The sequence below is a fragment of the Mesoplodon bidens genome (genome assembly GCF_964165515.1).
Source record: "Mesoplodon bidens genome assembly, chromosome: 5".
Taxonomy (NCBI): domain Eukaryota; kingdom Metazoa; phylum Chordata; class Mammalia; order Artiodactyla; family Ziphiidae; genus Mesoplodon; species Mesoplodon bidens.
Window position 1 is genome coordinate 126,804,187 of NC_138161.1, and position 21,457 is coordinate 126,825,643.

General features: G+C 35.5%; 1 protein-coding gene across 1 annotated transcript in view; it reads left to right on the plus strand.

Moving 5' to 3' along the window:
- The window catches only part of DHX36 (DEAH-box helicase 36), a 52,955-nt gene extending 36,067 nt beyond the window's left edge, over positions 1–16,888 (plus strand). Inside the window, exons 17-25 of the mRNA XM_081235962.1 lie at positions 412–510; positions 5,069–5,242; positions 5,391–5,477; positions 6,420–6,503; positions 8,677–8,776; positions 8,869–8,959; positions 12,084–12,204; positions 12,868–13,020; positions 13,422–16,888. Of these exons, the coding sequence (XP_081092088.1) occupies positions 412–510; positions 5,069–5,242; positions 5,391–5,477; positions 6,420–6,503; positions 8,677–8,776; positions 8,869–8,959; positions 12,084–12,204; positions 12,868–13,020; positions 13,422–13,607 (1,095 nt within the window). The 3' untranslated portion in view covers positions 13,608–16,888. The remainder of the gene's footprint in view (positions 1–411; positions 511–5,068; positions 5,243–5,390; positions 5,478–6,419; positions 6,504–8,676; positions 8,777–8,868; positions 8,960–12,083; positions 12,205–12,867; positions 13,021–13,421) is intronic.
- Positions 16,889–21,457: the final 4,569 nt, after the last annotated feature.

Genomic DNA, 21,457 nt, shown 5'->3' on the forward strand with positions numbered 1-21,457 from the left:
ATATAAAATTCTTAGAACAGTGTCTGGCACATAGTAAGTGTTCAGTAATTGTTAGCTACTGTTATTATGTCTTAAGATCCCTCATTATAGACTACTTACCATTTTTTCAGCATCTTAATGTATTTTGATAAAATTAGCTGCCTTATTTTGTAGGTAATTGGTAGTCACCTCGTTTGTTGAGATTTTAACCAGCTACTTTTCTCATTAATAGAGTTGGTGGGTGTTAGAAAGTAGTATGTTGGCCTTTAAACATGTTTTTATAGAATCACAAATATTTACTTATTCTGGTAAAATAACTAACTTGAAAATCGTGTATAGGTTTGATGCTTTATTTTGAGTCAGTGACACAGGCAGGATTAAACTGTTATGTCAATATATGATATATGTTTAATTATATTTGTCTCTCCCCAGATTTTAAGGCTGGGTGGAATTGCTTACTTTCTGAGTAGGCTAATGGATCCACCATCGAGTGAAGCAGTGTTACTTTCCATAAAACACCTGATGGAACTGGTAAGTTTGATTTTTTTAAAAATTCTAACTTAGAGTGTTTAAGTAAGTAAGCCAGCTAATTATAAAATTTACTTTCATTATGGCAAGGTAGGCCAGTGAATATGCAGTGCCAGATTGATTCACTCTTTGGCTATTCGGCTTGGAGTATGAAATATAAATTAGAAAGTTATAAAATGATACCTTTGTGAGTTTTCTTATACTGGGCTCTTTCCACACAAGTTTTTTCATTATAGGCCTGATTTTAAATTACATAAAATTTTGAAATCTTTCAATTACTGGTCCTCTTCATTTGTAGTCTAGAAATGAATTTGGTTGCTTTATTCTACTCTTTCTGATTACCGTAATGTTTTTAGAGCTTTTGTCAAATCCAGGTAACTTAATAACAGTATGAACATTTTATAAAGGCAACTCTTCTATTTTTGAAGGAATACTAGCAGGTGGCTATTCTCCAAAATATTCTATCCCCCGACCTATCATTTTATTCTTACAGCTTTTTTCCTTAGTTTCTTTTATGAAGTCAGTGTTTTGAGGAACTAGTTTCAGTGTCTTCGTCAAGTGACCACTTAGCTGGTAGCCATCCCTGCATGAGACCATGTTGAGAAGTGGCACAGGACTGGAGAGAATTAGTGAGTGAGTTAATACCCAAAGTGGAGAGAAAGAATAGAGTTGTGCTGTCCAGCACAGTAGCCACTAGCCACAGGTGATTGTTTAAATTTAAATTTTGAATTAAATTGCAAATTCAATATCTTGGTTACACTTACACATTTTAGATGTTCAGTAGGCACATATGGCTAGTGGCTACCACATAATCAGTGCAGAAATAGACATTTCTGTCAATGCTGCAAGTTCTGTTGATTAGTACTGGGTTAGAGGATGCTGAAGATGTATTTTACGTATTTCAGTTTTATTTGTGCCCATCCATGTAGATAAATTTGAGAATTTGGTCCGAGTAAAAATAAGCTCTTAATGTGAGTATTAAGTTGTTTAAATGAAAAGCACTGTAACTTATCTGACCATCTTTGTTGGAATTTGGATTAGATTTAGTGGGGCTACTGGTATTTTAGGAAGCAGTGCGGTTTTACTCCTGACCTCTCTTCCCCTCCAGACTTTTATCGAATAGAACAGCAGTAGAGAGCTACAGGGAGATGAGAGAATCAATGTATTATTTGTGGTAGAGACAGACAACCAGAGGACGGCTGGAGTCTGAAGCCAGGGTGGGATGACTTACTCTCTCCCAACTGAATTTAAGAACCAGTCTTTACTTAGCCATTTGTAGGCAACGAAATTGTGAAAAGGCTTGGAAAATCCTTGCCAACAGTAGGGTCTGAAGCCTACATTTTGAAAAAAAACTTACTGTGCAATACAGCATGCCCATCCAGGGTAAAAGAGCAAAACAAAAATGTCCAGCTTAATGGTTTATCACAAAGTGAGCACTCTTATTTTTATTCATGTCAAGAAGTTAAGAACATTTCCAGTATCCTAAAAACCAACTTCTACCCTCGCCCAATTACTCTACTCTCAGGCTCAAAAATAACCTCTATCATGACTTCAGTGGTAATCTCTTGCTTGTTTTTCTTTATGGTTTTACCATACCAGTATACATCTCTATAAAGAGCTCAGTTTAACTTGGCCTTTTGTGAACTTTACATGAACTCACACGGGATGTGGGTGTTTTTGTTTTTGTTTTTTTTGCAGGGGGAACAGGGTTCTGGATTCTTTCACTGAAACATTGTGAGATTCATGTGCATTATTGCTTTCAGCTATAGTTCATTCATTTTCATTTCTTTACCATATTTTATTATATGACTACTGAAAGGCATTTTTGTTATTTCCAATTTGAGGCAGTTACATATAGTGCTGGTATGACTGTTCTTCAATATTTATTGTTTCTTGGTGCACGTGTTTAAGTATTTCTCATGGCTGTACACTTGGGTGAATTCACTGAGCCATAACGTATGTGTATGATTAACTTTGGTAGGTAATGCCCAACCATTTCCCAAAGTTGTCAAACTACTTACACTCCTACCAGTGTCAGTGGTAGGTGAGCATTCTCAGCTCTGTAGCATCACCAACCTGTAGTCTTTTATTCTAAGCATGTTGATAGGTATGTAGTAGTTTTGTGGCTTTAGTTTGCATTACCATGACTACTGTTGAATTGTAGGCAGCTTTTTATGGTTATTGCCCATTTGGATAGTCTCATTTATAAATTATTGATGCCTGTTTTTCTGTTACGTTGTAGGAGGTCATTATATACTTTTTGTGTACTCTTGATCTGAGCCTTTTGTCAGCTGTGTATTGCACATGTCTGTATTTTTACCTTTTCACTTTTTAACAGTGGTTTGATAAACTGAAATTCCTAATTTTAATGTGGTCAAATTTATCAGTCTTTTTCTTTAATGTTACTGCTTTTTGTCCTTTAGTTTTTCTCTACCCTGGAGTCATGAGGGTATATTGTTTTAACTTCGTTTTCTTTTTCACACTTACCTGTATAATCCATCTGCAGTGGATTTGTGTGTGTAGGTGAGGTAGGAATCAAAGTTTTTTAGATATGTAGAGCAGTTGACTGAAACCATTTATAGAAAAGTTCATCCTTTTCCTCTTTGTTCTGCAGCCATAGTCATAGATCAGGTGTCTGTGGATTTATTTGTCTGTTTGTAGGCTCTCCTTTATTCTATTGGTGTATATTTCTATCTTGAGCTGGTGTCACACTGCCTTAATTACAGTATTGAGTCTTACCAAACAAGAACATGATCTGTCCCATTGATTTAGTTATTTAATCTCTTGGTGTTTCAGCGTTTTCTGTGTATTATAGAACTTTTTAAAAGATTTATATCTGGTTTGTGGTATTTTTGGATTATATTCAAACTTCAAAATTTTTCATTTTCTTGTGAGTCTGATATACAGAAATCAGATTGGTTTTGAATGTTGACCTTGTATTCATCAATGCTGTGAAACCCACTTACTCTGATAACTATAAGTAGATTTTTGAGTACACAGTCACATCTATAAATAATTGCAATTTTATTTATTCCTTTCCAGCTGTCGTCCAGGATCCTTAGTACAATGTTGAGCAGAAGTGTTATGATAGTGTGCATTCTTACATTCTTATTCTCAAAGGAAAAGCTGTCAAAAATTCGTTGAGCATGTTTTTTGAAGATTTTTGGTAGAAACTATCAAATTAAGGAAGATTCTATTCTTAGTTTACTAAGAGATTTTTATCATGCATGGATAATGGATTTTATCAAATACCTTTTCTGCCTCTAATGAGATTATACAATTATGCTGTTTTTTATGTTAAATTTGTATTATATTGAATTACATTGATTTTTTCAATTGTTAAGCCAACTTTCATTCCAGAAACAAACCTATCTTACTGGGATTCAGTATGCCATTATTTTATTTTGAGTTTCTCATGTGTAAGATTATTTAGTTTCCCTTTCTCCAGATGTCCCTTGTCAAGTTGGTACCAAGATTATGCTAGGCTCAGAAAACAAGTGGAGAGTTTTTTTTTTTTTTTTCCTATTCTCTGAAAGAGTTTTTATAAGATTGAGGTTATTTTCTCCATAAATGTTTAGTAGAGACCTTTGTCTGGTGAGACATTTGAGTTATCTTTGTTGTTTTTTAATTTAAATTTTTATACAGTTTTTAAAGGTTACACTCCATTTACAGTTATTACAAAATATTGGCTATATTCCCCATGTTGTACAGTACATCCTCGTAGTCTGTTCTACACCCAATAGTTTGTACCTCCCACTCTCCCACCCCTATAACAAACTAGTGGTTGGTTGCCAGCGAGGGGGGGGGGCAATTGAGTTATATTTTTTATTATTTTTGTTGTTGTTCAAATCTTGTTATTTTGAATGTATACTAGACATTGTATTTACAGAGGTCTTTGTAGATAAAAACTTGGAGCTTGGGGTGATGGTAATTTCTTCCAGAGAGGATTTATGTTGCTTCTTCTGGGAAAAGATGCCCCAATGTTGGGTTCACTTCCTTGGACTTCTGTCCCTCCCCTAATCCTGGACTTGTGATTTTTGTAATTCTTTTGTAACTCCTCAGTCTTCAAGCAGCTTTTCCATCTGTGCTCCGTCGGATGGTTGGATCAAATTACCTAGGTAGTGAGAGCAGAAGTCACCCTGTTGTGGGGGTTCTAGATAAATATTTTATCTCTTGCTCTCCTGTCTCATGTCTCCTAAAGTACTAGAATCTAGGGGCTATGCATTCTATATTCCAAATATGTAATAGTGTCTCATTTTTTGTTTTATTTCTCCTACAACTCTTATACTTTACTGGGTGATTTTATTTGAAGACTTACTGGTGTGTTATTTCTCTCATTTCTCTTCCATCATTTATAGTAAAGCCAAGTTGTTTCTGTTTAAATAAGTTTCTAACCTTTGCTGACCTCAAAACTTATGTTGCAAACTTATGTTTTGATGAAGAGAACTAAAGCTGAACAATATGAGAGCATTTGGACTTAAGAGTGGCCTATTATTTTTTCTTAAGCAAACTAAAATGTGGTGCTTACAATGTGTTTTAAACATAAACTCTTACTTTACAGAACGCTTTGGATAAACAAGAAGAATTGACACCTCTTGGAGTCCACTTAGCACGATTACCAGTTGAGCCACACATTGGAAAAATGATTCTTTTTGGAGCTCTGTTCTGTTGCCTTGACCCGGTGCTCACCATTGCTGCTAGTCTTAGCTTCAAAGATCCCTTTGTGATTCCACTGGTAAGAAAGATACAAGTAAAAGGCCAGGTATTTTTAGATACACAGGGTAGTTGTTTGCTTAGATAGATTTTTCATTGGCTTTTTATTAGAATGCCATTCTCTGTTATATACCATCAGAGCAATTTAAGTTGCCTTCATCTGTTTTAAGGGAAAAGAAAAGGTCGCAGATGCAAGAAGAAAGGAATTGGCAAAGGATACTAAAAGTGATCACCTGACAGTTGTGAATGCATTTGAGGTAAAAGGAATATATTTAAATTTTTAAAATCTGTATTATAGTTATCAGGAATAAACTGCTAAGTGAGAATGCCTAAAATTAGGTGAACATTTGGGAGAAAAATTGTACATCATTTTTCAATTTTGTGATAGCTCATTACATTTACCCTTTTGGAAAAAAGTCTGTATTTGTGTTTTGATAACAATAGAACAAGTGAACAATTTATTTTAAAATTTTATTTGCTATTATTCTTTTGTATCTTTGTCTTACTGACATTTATGACAGAAGGTCCCTTTTTGTTCATTAATAAACTATACCTGTATTCAGATTTAACATTTTTGATAGAGCATGATAGTCATGCACACTATTCAGGATAAAGAGGCTTTATCTCTTATAGACAGGCTTATCTGAGGATAAACATTTATCATCCATCTTTACAACATTTAAATGTAATTTGGTGTATAGAGACAGCATCTTTTTACTGTAGTTCTAGTCTCAGTTTTGTACTACGTATTATGGGAAAGTTTATATTTTTTTTCTTTTGAGCTCATTCAGTATTTTCTTTTTTCCCATCTTCCCTCCTTCTCTAGCTTAAAGCAAAGTAAAACAATATATTTTTGAAGTTGAAAATATATAATAGCATTGAAATTTGTTCAGCAAAGTGCTCATTTTGATTAATACAATCATGTACAGAATGGTGCTATTTTATGTAAAATGCACAGTATGTTACTATATAACTTGCTCTTTTTTGTGTAAAGAAAGGTCTGCAAATTCAGTTTTGGTTATCTCTTAACGACTAGGATCATGGGGAGTTTATGTTTTTTTAGTTTGTTAATTTGGAAATTCTTTGAATTTTTTACAAGAAAATGAAATATCAGTAGAAAGTAAAATTACTACCAAAATAAAGACAAACTGGTAAGCAGTCTTTGCTTTGGGGAACCATATCAATACTTTTCTTCGTAGGGCTGGGAAGAAGCTAGACAACGTGGTTTCAGATATGAAAAAGACTATTGCTGGGAATATTTTCTGTCTTCAAACACACTGCAGGTAATGGTGAATGTTTTGAAGTGATTCTCATATGTTAGGGACTTTTATGTATTTTGTGTAGTCAAATCTATAGCAAAAAGTTAAGTTTTTGCTTAACTTTTGTGTGAGTTTGTCTTATGAAGTTGAATCATTATACAGAATCATAAAAGGAATCTTTATTAAATCAACTGCAACAAAACAAAAAGGGTGTATAGCATAATAAACAAAAAACTGATGTCTAAGGAAAAAAATGAGTCCAGAGTTTAGCAGGAAAACACAGAGAGGTTCGATTACTGTTCCTGCACCCACACTTTAGTTGCCCTTTTGATAATTCATCCTGAAAATTTTCACTAATACTCCTAAAATCTGTTTTAAAATCTCAGATAGAGCGAGTATCTTTTCTTTAACTTTTGGGTAGGTATTTTTATCTTCAACTGACTTAGTGTAGTGAGAAAACACTGGACAGGAGGCATTTGTGAAATAGAAGAAAGTGAACAATTAATAGGGCAGATGCACATCAGACTTCAGACTCTGCACTGAACTGGAGAAGTGATCTCAAGCCAGTGGGAGTAGAAATATCCTCACCTTCCCCCATTACATGTACACTCCATCTTTGTGGCATAGATTTAACAAATCTACGGGAGTAAAAGAATCCAGAATCTATCATATTTAATCAAAAGTTCCCAAACATTAACAGAATGAAAAGAAGGGTAATGACTGAAAGATACTACAGCCAATGGAAAAAAAGGTAATAGGTGTCTCTACATAGAAAATTTAAGAGTAATTGAATATGTATTTAGAGATATATTGTAAGAACATTTCCCTTAAGTGGAAAAAATGAAGTACAGTATGAAAAGATAACCGGTTGACTCCAACCAAGTGTTTTTTGAAAATATTATATCCAGTCAAGATACTAATTCAAGTATAAAGAAAAATGACAGGCATTCAAGAAAGCACTTGAGATACTGTGCTCATGAGTTGATCTTGAAATATTTACTGACAATGAAATGCTGCCTATTAAGAAGTGAATCAGAAAGAATTCAGGAATGGAGAGTACATGCTAAGTCAGCTGGTGGTAGATACTGAAATTAAATATGGAAAAATGCAAAACAGTATTGGGAATTATGGATACAGAATAAAAGTTATTATCCTGAACAATATAAAATAATGGTGATAGAAACCAGGAGATGACCTAGAGAATCAGTTATAAGAGAATGTAGGTGGGGAAACTAAAGTCACATAATTCATAAAAGGAATATGTACTTAAATGTGACAATTTTGTTTCTCATAATCTCTTACTTTAAGCTCACAAGGATCCTTTATTAAATATCTTATGATTATAAAAATGTAAGATCCATCTAGTTGAGTTTCATTTCTTTTTAACTTCCTTAAATTGAACTAAAATTAATTTGAATGCTTTTATAAAAACAGCTTCTGTATTTACGTTATCCCATGGTTAGGGATAGCATTTTTGTCTAATTCTTCTGTCCATATAAATGCATAGTGTCTGCAATATTATTTACTTAGTTAATGATATTTCTGACGGTATTGAGATTAGGGTAGTCTTCTTTTGTACCTTGCTATACTACTTGAATGCTTTTTTAATGAGTCATGTATCATTTTTACCCAAAGAGTGATTTTTCTTATAAATAAACACAAGAAACAGACCTTAAGCTTTTGTGCCAGGATGTAACAGTAGTTAATTTTCAGTAGTATATATATGGATGTTGGTTATTTTCTCTATGCTTTCCTGTTGTTGTTTTTCTCAAAATATGGGGTAGAGAGCAATTTTGAAAATTATGAGCCTTTTTGTAAACTGAAGTAATCCTTAAACATCAGTTGTTATTCCCTACAGCAGGCAAGCCTTAAGATTGGACAATAAATATTTTTGGCTTACAATCCATACAGTTTCTGTTGCAACTGCTCACCTCTGCCACTATAATGCAAAAGCAACCAAAGATAGTGTGTAGATGAATAGGTGTTGTTTTGTTCCAATAAAACTTTATTGACAAAAACAGGTTTTTATAAATTTTGTAGTTTACCAACCCCTGCTCCAAAACATCACATTTTTGCAAAAGTGTTTCATAAAGCAGGGAAAGCTCAAAGCTAAATTTATTTATGAGTACATGCTTTATAACCCCTGTCAATTTGTGTGAAAGGTATTCTAGTTCTGTTTGTTACCATTGCTCCCTAGATGCTGCATAACATGAAAGGGCAGTTTGCTGAGCATCTTCTTGGAGCTGGATTTGTAAGCAGTAGAAATCCTAAAGATCCAAAATCTAATATAAATTCAGGTAAAGCAGAAAATACAGTGTAAATAACTTGCTGCTGTTGTCAGTTGTATCCGTATTTTACTTTTTTTTCTCTACCTTCCCACCCCCAATAGATAATGAGAAGATAATTAAAGCTGTCATCTGTGCTGGTTTATATCCCAAAGTTGCTAAAATCCGACTAAATTTGGGTAAAAAAAGAAAAATGTAAGCATTGAAGATTATTATGAATTATTTGTAGTTCTCTCAAACTTTCGAAATTCTCTACTGCAACAGGGCTTATATTGTACATTTGTTCTTACTCATAATAGGGCCATATTCTTTTTTTTTTTTTTTTTGTGGTACGTGGGCCTCTCACTGTTGTGGCCTCTCCCGTTGTGGAGCATAGGAGCACAGGCTCCGGACGCGCAGGCCCAGCGGCCATGGCTCACGGGCCCAGCCTCTCCGCGGCATGTGGGATTCTCCCAGACCGGGGCACGAACTCGCGTCCCCCGCATCGGCAGGCGGACTCTTAACCACTGCACCACCAGAGAAGCCCAGGGCCATATTCTTGTTACTGTTGGTCATTGAAGAGAAGGCAGACTGTTTACCGTGGGCATCACTTTCCCTCATAGCACATCCCTGGAGTCTGCTCCTTCACCACCCATTTTTCCCAAAGAATGTTAGTGAAATATAATCAATGTAAATTTGAGAACAGTAAGCCAGCTATACCTTGTTAAGAGTAAATTTTGTTTCAGGATTTTTTTTTCCTGTCTTTTAAAACAAGTAATTTTCTACTTGAGCTCTTTGAATAAAAATGTGATTTTACTATTTTGAGAAATAAAGTATAACTTTAAATGTATATACAAATAGAGTCAGCCTTAGTAGTAATTGGAGACAACAAATAAGGCATATTTTTGCCCAGTAAAAGAATTCATTCCAGTGAGGAAAAAGAGAAACTGAAAGTCACAAATGGCTAGTGATATGAGAATTGGTGCCACCCTTTTGGAAGACAGTTTAGATTAGAGTTATGTATCAGCAGTCATTAAAATAGTCACTGGCCCTGTGGATTCATAAGTGAATATTTTAATTTAATATGTACTAAGGAAGTAATTCCAGATGTTTTTTGACAGGTATATTGTAAACAACATAGATGTCTAGTATCGGGGAAATTATGGTTTTATAAGACCATATTATATGGCATTTCTGTTAGGCATATAAAACATCACTGTATATTGACATAAAATATTTGAACTGATGTTAGATGAAAAAGTTGGATGTTCTGTAAACATGAAAAAATATAGACCTCAAAGATAGCCTAGAGTGCAGCAGTGCAGTGGTTCTCAACCTGGGTCATTTTGCCTCCCTGGGGCATTCGACAATGTCTGCAGACATCTGTGGTTGTTATAAGTGGAGGAGTCTGTACTACTAGCATCTAGTACATAGAGGTCAGGGATGCTACTAGGCATTTCATAATGCACAAGACAGCCCCCCACAACAGAAAATTCAAGAATGCTGACGTTGAGAAACCCTATTCTCACGTGGAAGATTATGGGTAACATGAATTTTAATCACTGAAGTTGGATTATCCACATTTTAAGTGATCTGAGTACTTTTTTGACATCAGTACTTCTTCATATCTATCCCTAAACTTACAGGTAGCTTAACAGAGAGACTCCTTGAAATACAAACATTTTATATATCCCTCTGCCATCCTGGGAAGGCTTTATGAAAGAAAGGTAGTTCTCTTTGGGTTTATGCTTTGTTTTGGTCTAGTGCAGGGGTCAGCACATTCTGGCATACTGGCTAAGAGTTTAAGTTTTTGTTGGAACACAGCTGTGACTGTTTGTTCACATGTTGTTTGTGCCTGCTTTCCAGCTGCACTAGCAGAGTTGAGTAGTTGTGACAGAAGGTCCACAAAGCATAAAATATTTTCTCTCTGGTCCTGTATAGAAAAAGTTTGCCAAACCCTGCTGTTCTGGTGATGTAGGGTTGCAGGATGGCATTGGTTAAATTGACTGTGCGGTGAGGAAAAACAGTTGCTGATTTTATTCTGAATAATGGCTCATGACTGTGATTCAGATTTTGGTAGACATATTATGGATTCTTAGAACCATGAAAAAGATGCTCTTAAAAACAAAGAGGAAGGATTAATGGATTATCAGCTTTATTCTGTAATTACCACTGACTGTATAAACTATCAGACATCTCCCTGTTGAATAATATTAATTAAAGACTCCTACAAATTGAGGTGAAATTTTTGTGACCATCGAAGGAAGGACCCTTCCTTCCTTCCTGGAGAGATTGAACTAGAGCTGTGTACATTTATTTCAAGTATTCCTGTTTTGAAGTTGGGGCAGTTCAGTGAATGTGAGACCATTTAAAACATATTTTAGAATAGGTTTTGTGTGGGGTTTTTGTGGGTTTTTTTGCGGTACGCGGCCCTCTTACTGTTGTGGCCTCTCCCGTTGCGGAGCACAGGCTCCGGACGCGCAGGCTCCAGATGCACGGGCTCAGAGGCCATGGCTCACGGGCCCAGCCGCTCTGCGGCATGTGGGATCTTCCCGGACTGGGGCACGAACCCGTGTCCCCTGCATCAGCAGGTGGACTCTCAACCACTGCGCCACCAGGGCAGCCCTAGAATAGGTTTTTAAAAACCAGTTTTAACTAACTCCCTTTTAAACAAATTTCTTTTTTCTTTTTTTTCTTTTTTTTTTTGTGGTACGTGGGCCTCTCACTGTTGTGGCCTCTCCCATTGCGGAGCACAGGCTCCGGACATGCAGGCTCCAGATGCGCAGGCTCAGCGGCCATGGCTTACGGGCCCAGCCGCTCCGCGGCATGTGGGATCTTCCTGGACCGGGGCAAGAACCCGCGTCCCCTGCATTGGCAGGTGGACTCTCAACCACTGCGCCACCAGGGAAGCCCCCAAATACTTCATTTTTAATTTTAGATCATTTCACAGAGTTATTCTGTAAATTGACAGCTGTTTATCAGTATCATGATTTACAGTAAAATGTAGACTCTTCTCTTGGTCTGATTCACTTAGAATTATATCAGGTATTTCATTTTTTGTACTTTACTGGTATATATACTAACATTACTAGGGAATATTTTGTCATCTTTCTAATATGTTGAGTAATTATACCTATAAGAAAAGGATTTTGTATGATTTAGAGTATTCTTATTTAGCCAATTATTTTTCCATGTCTTATTAAAATAAAAATTTGGAAATTTATATTGCAAAAATAAATTGAACTCATCTGTGGAGTTTGTTTTGATTCTGGGATTAGTTTGGAATCCTCTAGAGTTTTGTTTTGTTTTGTTTTTAAACTACATTTTAACTTTTTTAAAGGGTGAAAGTTTACACAAAAACTGATGGACTAGTTGCTATTCATCCCAAATCCGTTAATGTGGAGCAAACAGAGTTTCACTACAACTGGCTTATCTATCACCTGAAGATGAGAACAAGTAGTGTAAGTGAATACATAAAATAACCATGGGTCTGAATAACAGTCTTGTAGTTTTCAAATTGTATAGTTTTCATAATTATAAACAAAATTTATTTTCTTTAAAAAAATTTTTTTATGACATGACTTAATACCTTCTTTAAGCAAATAACCTGTACTTTTAATGTGCAGATCTGTCATGATGTATCTTTGTATTTTAATTGATTGGGATGGTTATTTGATTTGCATCATTTTCTTTCAGAGCCTGCTTTCAAGACATACTGGCATTTTATGGTATATAAGAGTTTATACTTCTCAGAGAATTTTGTTGGCCTGTCAATATACAAGTATTGGTCAGAATATTAGGTGGGAATTCTGTTGATATATAAATAAAAAGAACTTCAGCTACATTAGTGTTTTGGGTTTATCACTTAGGAAATATTTCGTTTACAGAACAGTGCTATTGATTGAATTGAAACAAAAATATAAAACTCCTTTGTTCTCTGAAGTAAGAATAGCTTGTTTAAATGGTATTTCTTCAAATTTAGTCTCTGTAATTACACTAAAAGGATAATACCTGTTTTAGAAGGAAAGCACTAATAGATTGATACTAGTGATATTATTGAATTAATGTGGCAATAATCCTTTCAGACTCCTTAATGTATTAATTTGCCTTAATTCTCATTATAGATATACTTGTATGACTGCACAGAAGTTTCTCCATACTGTCTCTTGTTCTTTGGAGGTGATATTTCCATTCAGAAGGATAATGATCAGGAAACTATTGCTGTAGATGAATGGATTATCTTTCAGTCTCCAGCAAGAATTGCCCATCTTGTTAAGGTGACTGACTTTACATGATTTGTCTTTGATTCTGCATACAAGTTAGTATGTGGTCTTGTGGTTTTGTTCTTCCAGGTGTTATACATGTTACGTTAAATATTTCTTGCTTTATTTCAACAGAGGAAATTGTGTTGAGAAATTGATTCATAGTTTTTCTGAATTGTTTTCTGAGATAGTTACAGACCAACCATTCTACATGGCTCAGTGTGATGAAAGTTTGTATTTTTTTACTTAAGTTGGCTACTCATAACCACACTTTAGTTAGTTGCTCATTAGATATTTCAGTCTTTTTGTATAATAGCTTATTAAATTTCTTGTACCAGCTGAAGTCACTTTTATTTATTACATTGTTTGATAGTACATTTGCCTTTGTTGAACATGTATAATTTTTCCAACTTCAGGAATTAAGAAAGGAACTAGATACCCTTCTGCAAGAGAAGATTGAAAGTCCCCATCCTGTAGACTGGAAGGACACTAAATCCAGAGACTGTGCAGTACTCTCAGCTATTATAGACTTGCTCAAAACACAGGAAAAAGCAACTCCCAGGAACTTGCCACCACGATTTCAGGATGGATATTACAGCTGACGGCTTTTCTGTGGTGCCCTGAAAAGCCAGTTTGATAGCCATTTTCCATCATGGTTTAACTTTTGACTAGATGTCAAACCCCAGGACATGAATAATTTTCATGTGTAAGGTAGAAACCTGCAGTAGGTAGTAAATACAGACTTAATGTGCATGAGTTAACAATGTCATCTGTAGCTATTATAAATATACCATAAAAAACAGTTACTCTGTAGTGGTCATGTCCACATTTTGAGAGTATTCCTCTTATATATTTTGAATGTTGTACCACTTGAGAAATTCCTTTGTTCTGTTATGAAATATTAATCTCTCTGCCCACAATGACTGAGTATAGAATCAGTAAAAATAGAATGGTTAGCCAAAAAGCAGTATCAAATAAGAATTTGAACACATCCACATTTCTTCTAATGAAACTTCTATCAGAAGTAAATTAATTTTTTGTAATAAAGCCCAGTATTTAATAAAATGTACAGTGTGTAAATCTCAGCTAGCTTTTTGGGTTGCTTTCTGCATCTCCACCTATCCCTTGGTTTATCTGATGGTTTTTTATCTTAGAATATATTTGTACCACTTTTACATCACCCTGTGCAGTGTAATGTAGCAGTTGAGAGCATGGGTCTAGAGCCTATCTAAGTTCAAATTTTAGCTCCGTCACTTACCACATATCTTAGGCAAATTACTTGGCTTCTCTCGGTTTCCTTTTCCTTATCTGTAAAATACAGGTAACAATTATGAGGATTAAATATGTTATCTTATATGAAGTGCATAGACTAGTGTCTGGCATGTATTATGTACTAAGTTATAGTTATTATTTGAAACATTTTTTAAATAACAATCCATTATGTTAGACTTTTCTTCCCCATGCTCTGAGTGCTATTTTACCCTCTCAGCCAGTGGAAGCTATTGTGACATGTACTGTATGTTTTCAGCCCTGTCAGATTTTGACAAATACTGTTGGTTGCTATCCAACAGCCATTTTGTCCCTCCCTTCCTGCTTGCTTGTTCATGTGTCCCCTCTGTGCAGCCTTGTTCCCAGGGATGTTGGACCCTCTTCCCCAAGGATGAATTGGATTTTCTAAGCCAGTCATGCATGGTCTTTTTCTCCTTATAAGTAACTGATGAGGCATGAATATGTGAACCTGTCCTGGCTAACGGCAGCTGAGAAGAGATCTGCAAGGGGGCATCTGAGAAGATTTTCCTCACTTTTAGACTTAAAGAAGGAAATTCTATGTTCCTCGTTTGGACATTGTTTTGTCTGACTCTGGCACTTGGAACTGCTGCAACCCTCTTAGGATCACAAGGTTGGCTCAGCGGGCAGGTGGAAATCACCAGAGTCCTTGATAATGCTAGTGAGCTGTTGAATTATCCGGACTCTGCAACTGCCCTGCACATGGACTTATTCTGACGTAATAAACCCTTCTTTGTTCTAGCCACTTTTAGTAGGGTCTTTTGTATAACTTGGCAGAAGGGTATTAACTGAAACACATACTATCCATTGTTTAATGTTTGCTGAGGCTTCTATCACTTATTTTGTGATCTAACAGTTTGTCTGAGAAAAGTTGTAGTACTGGAAATACTGCAAAAAGAGGCATAGGAAGAACATCCTGCTGCACCCTAAAAACTACAGATTTTATTGTGCCTTCCAAAGAAGCCAAAGGAAAGGAGTATCGTATGATGACTGAGATTGATTGATAATTCTATGATGATCTTAACAGCACTGGTTCAGGTACTGCTTCCATTTCTGGGAATGTATGTCAACCTATCATTGCCTTCTAGGGTTCTGAATGTATTTGTGTGTTCTAAGTCCATTCTCTTGGCTAAGTATCCCAAAAGTGATCTGCCTCTCACTGAATTCTTGTACTGGGTCATTTTGTGGCATATTAGTTTTGCCCCTAAACTGAAGGTGATCATTAGGTCCTATTCTATAAGAACGTTTGTTTTTATGTTTGTGCCTTTTTTTTTTTGGCTTGCTTTTACTATCCAGTTTAAATTCAGTCAGTTGGCCAAAACGGTCTTGGCAGAAAGCATTTAAAAAATCTGTAAAAACAGATTACTAGTTAATTGGCTGCATGTTCATAGACAAATACTTAATCTCCATAAACGGGGAAAATGTTCCTGCAGAACTGTTTAATAGATGAGCTATTCAGAGAGATCAAAGGAGTTAATCACCACCTCCAATTTATGTCTTCTCTATAGCCAGTCAAGATGGAAATTTTGCCTGAAGGTGCTATTTATGTTTTTCTTTTGTTTACAGAATAAGGTGTTATTTAGTGAAAAATGTATTCCAGGTCTCAAAACTATCTGCTATTTGGTAGTTTTAAAGAATAAGATACTAAATTACGAAGAAAACTATTTGCCTCACCATTCTGAGTGATACCAAGGATAACTCTTAAAAAAAAATGACCCTGAAACAGAAACTTACAGAAAAACAAAACAAAAGAAATAAACCACTGGACAATCTTTACGAAGTGTCTTCGAAAAGTGAGTCCATGCGACACATTTCCTAATTCATTAACTTGGGCAAAAGCTCTAGATACATTTATACCAATATTGCAAGTGATTTTCACTTCTTCATTTTTAAAACAAGGTCCACCCTACAAGTTAGAAATCATAGAAGAGCTATAGCAAGAATTTATTTTAGTACTCCATTACCCAAAGTAAATGGTAATTTTCCTTCCCCTCTTTTAGCTCTGAGTTTGTGTATATTTTTAAGTAACTGTGATCATGTAGTATAATCATATATTTATAATATGCTAATTGTTTTTACGTGGCATTTTAATTCTGATTTTAAAAGTACATATTCATTATAGAGTATCTGGAAGTGCAACATATAAAAAATGTTACTGCTGTTACAAACTCTTTTTAAATAAGCTTTAAGATATTATTTTATATATAATAGTTACCCAAGTATAATTCTGTGAATTTTGTCAAATGTATAAAGTCATGTAATTGCTCTCACCACAATCTTGATATAGAACATTCCTGACACCTAAGAATCTCCCTTTTTCCCCTTACAGTCAATCCCCTGCTCCCACTGGCAACCATTTGGTCACTAGTTTTGCCTTTTCTAGAATTTCAAATAAATGGAACCATATGTAGTCTTTTGTGTCCAGCTTCTTTCACTTAACATAATGCTTTTGAGATATTTATGTTGCTGTGTATATCAGAAGTTAGTTCGTTTTTTATTATTTAGTATTGCATTGTATGGTTGTACCTGTTGATGGACTTCTTAGTTATTTTGTTTTTTTGCTATTATAAATAAAGCTGCTATGAATATGTATATACAGGTCTATGTGTAGACAGACGTTTTATTTCTCTTGGGTAAATACCTATGATTAGGATTGTTGTGTCATAGAAGAAATTGCCAACCTGACTTACAGAGTGGGTATACCATGTTTTACACACCCACCCTCCATATAGTATGGTTCCAGGTGTTACAAATTCTCACCACTACTTGGGTATTTTTAGTTATTTCTTGTTTTAATTTTTGCCTTTAATGGATGTGGAGTCTCACAGTTTGCTGTGGTTTTGTTTTTTATTTCTATTGAATATAATAATCAGTGATGAGCATATTTCATGTGCTTACTTGCCATTTTCCTTGGTTGTCTTATATACTTATAAGTGTGTTTTGATGTTAAGTAATTGGGGCTTTAGGGATATATCTGATTAAAAGGAGAAAGGATTATTCTTTATGAATTTTGGAGCTGCAGAAAATTTTAAGTTCATTGACCTTTAAAATGGCAAAATGTGCCACTCTTCAATTGGCTAGTACAGTGGCAAGAGTTAAGCCACTGTTACCAAGTGCCAGAAGAGAAAAACACCAGTTTTAGGGGTCCATGATGTCAGGAGGTTGCACATCCACCATGAGATGATGAATAGGGCATAATACAAAACAGTTCTGGTGTGGGTAAAGGCGTGGGAGCGAAGGAAGACGGCTGATGTGGAAGCACTGCAGAGCCAACCTTTAAGACTGCTCAGAGTTTTGGTAGTTTGTGGTTTTCAGTGAATTGGTCCATTTTATCTAAGTTGTTAGATTTATGTCGAGTTGCTTGAATGTCCTCTTAACCCTTTTGTATCTCTGGAATCTAACAATAGGTGCTCTTTCGTTCTTGACATTGACAGTCTCTTTTTTGGTCAGTCTTGCTAAAAGTTGTATCAATTGTGTTCGTCTTTTCAAAGAACTAGCTATTTGTTTCATTGATTTTCTCTGTATTTAAGTGTTGTAGTGCCATAAATTCCTTTCTAAGAACTGCTTTAGCTGCCAACTACATGTTTTGATGTATTCTCATGGCATTCAGTCTGTGTTTTTTATTTCTTTATATATTTACCTCTTTGATCCACAAATTGTTTGAGCGTGCTGTTTAATTTCCGAGTGTTTGAAGATTTTCCTGTGGTGTTTCTGTTGTTAATTTCTAGTTTGATTCTTTTATGCTGGTTGGAAAACGTACTTTGTATGATTTGTTCCTTTAAATTTGTCAGTTTATGACCCAGAATGTGATCTGTCTTGGTGAATATTACATATCTACATGGAAAGAAAGTATAATCTTCTGTGGTTGGGTGGAGTGTTCGCTAAATAAATGTTAGGTCCCATTCCTTGATGGCGTTCTGTTCTATACCTTTAACCACTATATTATGGATTTGTCTGTTTTTTCCCTTCAGTTCTGTTTTTGCTTCACGTATTTTGAAGCTCTATTATTTGGTACATACACACTTAGGGTTGTTATTGTCTTCCTCACAGATTGACCCTTTTATTGTGATGTAGTGTTCTTTGTTCCTGGCAATCTTCTTTGCTCTGAAGTCCACTTTATCTGTTCTAGTATAGCCCCTCCAGCTTCCTTTTGATTGGCATTTGCTTGATACTATTTTCCCATTCATTTACTCTACACTTACCTATATAATTACATTTTAAATGTGTTTCCAAACATATAGTTAGGTCACTTTTAAAAACTACTCTGAGGTTTCCCTGGTGGTTCAGTGGTTAAGAATCTGCCTGCCAATGCAGGGGACACAGGTTCGAGCCCTGGTCCGGGAAGATCCCACATGCTGCAGAGCAGCTAAGCCCGTGAATCACAGCTACTGAGCCTGCGCTCTAGAGCCTGTGAACCACGTGTGAACCACAACTACTGAAGCCCGCATGCTTGTTTATCAGTATATCTCTTTAAGTTTGGGGGGGGGGTTGCTTGCTCTATGGATTACAGTATACATGTATAGCTTATCATAGTGAACAAGTAGCAACATTTTGCCACTTCAAGTAAAATATATGTAAGACACCACCATTGAAGCCTGTGTGCCTAGAGCCCGTGCTCCACAACAAGAGAAGGCACTGCAGTGAGAAGCCCACTCACAACTAGAGAAAGCCTCTGTGCAGCAATGAAGACCCAACGCAGTCAAAAATAAATAAATACAATAAATTTATTTTTTTAAAAAAGACACCATCTAGTTTTCCCAAATAATTCCTTTACATACGTTGAGAACCAACCATATCAGACAATGTAATATAGCTTTCAGCCAACTAACATTTTAAAACCTTAAGGATAGGCTACTATATTTACCCAAATGTTTACCTGTTCAGTTGTTCCTTCTTCGTTCCTGATGTTTCAAGTTTACTTCTGTCGCTTCCTTTGTTAGAGGCACTTCTGAATTACTGGACTATATTTTTTTAGAGCAGTTTTAGGTTTATAGGAAAACTGAGCAGAAGGTACAGGATTCCCATATCACCTTTACTCCCTCCTAGTTTCCCCTATTGTTAACATCTTGGTACGCTTGTTCAAGGGATGAGCCAATATTAATACATTATTAACTAAAATCCATAGTTTTAGTTAGCTTAACATTAGCTTAGTTTAGTTTAGTTAGCTTAACATTAGCTTCTTTGTGTTGTATATTTTGATCAATGTATTGATATGATGACAGGTATGCACCATAACTTAACCATGCAGAATACTTCCACTGCCCTGAAAAAAGTTGCCCGTGCTCCACCTATTCCTCCTTTCCTCTCCTTGAACCCCTGGCAACCACTGATCCTTTTACTGTCTCCATAGTTTTGCCTTTTCCATAATGTTATATAGTTGGAGTCATACAGTGTATAGCCTTTTTACATTGGCAACTTTTTCTTAGTAATATGCATTTAAGATCCCTTCATGTTTTTTCATGGATAGCTCATTTCGCTTATTGCTGATTAATATTCGACTGTCTGGATGTATCACAGTTTATCTATTCATCTATTGAAGATTATCTTGGTTGCTTCCAACTTTGGCCATGATGAATAAACCTGATATAAAAACTTGTGTGTAGACTTTTGTGTGGACATAGTTTTAAACTCATTTAGGTAAATATCAAGGAGTGTGATTGCTGCATCATATGGTAAGTGTTTAGTTTTCTAAGAAACTGCCAAACTCTTCCCAGTGGTTTTTGCATTCCCACCAGCAGTCAGTGCAAATTCCTCTTGCTCTGTGTCCTCACCAGTATTTGGTGGTGTGAGGGTTTTGGATTTTATAGTCATTCTAATAGGTGTGTAGTGGTATCTCATTTTAATTTTTCAATTCCCTAATGATGTTTTATCTTGAGCATTTTCTCATATGCTTATTTTCCATCTGTGTATCTTTGGTGAGTTTTCTAGATTTTTGCCCATTTTTTAATTGGGTGTTTTGTTTTCTAATGATTGAGTTTTAAGGGTTCTTTGTATATTTTGGATGCCAATCCTTTATCAGGTATATTTTGCAAGATTTCCTCCAACTCTGTGGATTGTCTTTTCATTCTCCTGTCTTTTAATGAAATTCAGCTTCTCAGTTTTTTTTCACTGATCGTGTCTTTGGTGTTGTATTTTAAAAGTCGTCTCCAAACCCAAGATTACCTAGATTTTCTCCTGTATTCTAGGAGTTTTATAGTTTTGCATCTTAAATTTAGGTCAGAGTTTCCATATAAATGGATATTTCTTAATTTTTTGTTATTGATTTCCAACTTAATCATGTTGTGATCAGAGACCTCACTGTGTATAATTAACTTCAATCCTTTAAAATTTGTTGAAACCTGTTTTACGACCCAGGAAGTAGTCAAAAGTAGATATTCTGCATGTGCTTGAAAAGCATGTATATGCTGACATTGCAGCGTGTCCCATAGGAGCCTGTTATGTTGTTCTTCTCCAAAGCTTCTACACCCTTATTGATTTTTTATTTTTCCTATCAAATGAGAGAGGTGTGGTAAAGTCTCATTCTGTGACTTTTGATTTAATTCTTATATTTCTGCTCATTTTTGTCTTATTATTATTGAGGCCATATTGTTGGAAGAATATATATTTAGAATTGTTATATCTTCCTGGTTCAATGAAACTTCCGTCATTATGTAGGCTCTATCCCTAGTCATACCCTGTATCTTACAGACCTGTTTTATCTAATATTGACATAGCTACAGGTAGTGAATGTTGTGATATTCTGCCCAGATCCTCCGTCAGGACTGATGGTATTCCCTTAGCTGCTGGAAGTGCTACCAGATGACAGCCTTCACTCACCAGCCCTCTGCAGGAATTGTCCTCGCCTCACCCAAGGCCACAGCCTGCATCCTATGACTGGTCAGAGCAAGGTTAGAAAGACCTAGTCTCCTTGCCAAAGCTCTCTCTCTTTCCCCTCTCTCTCCTCTGAGACTCCAGTTAAATCCTGCACTTTCCATCTCTCTCCTCTTCATGCTTCCTTGTAGGTTTCTTCTAGCCTCTCTTTCAGTTCACCAGAATCTTTTAACTATTAAATCTGATGTTAAATCCAGTTCCATAATTTCTAGTTGTTTTTTCTCTGTCACTTCTTGTGGTTGTTAGTTCTATATTGCTTTTTGAAGTTTGGCTTTATCTCCATAAACGTAGCAAT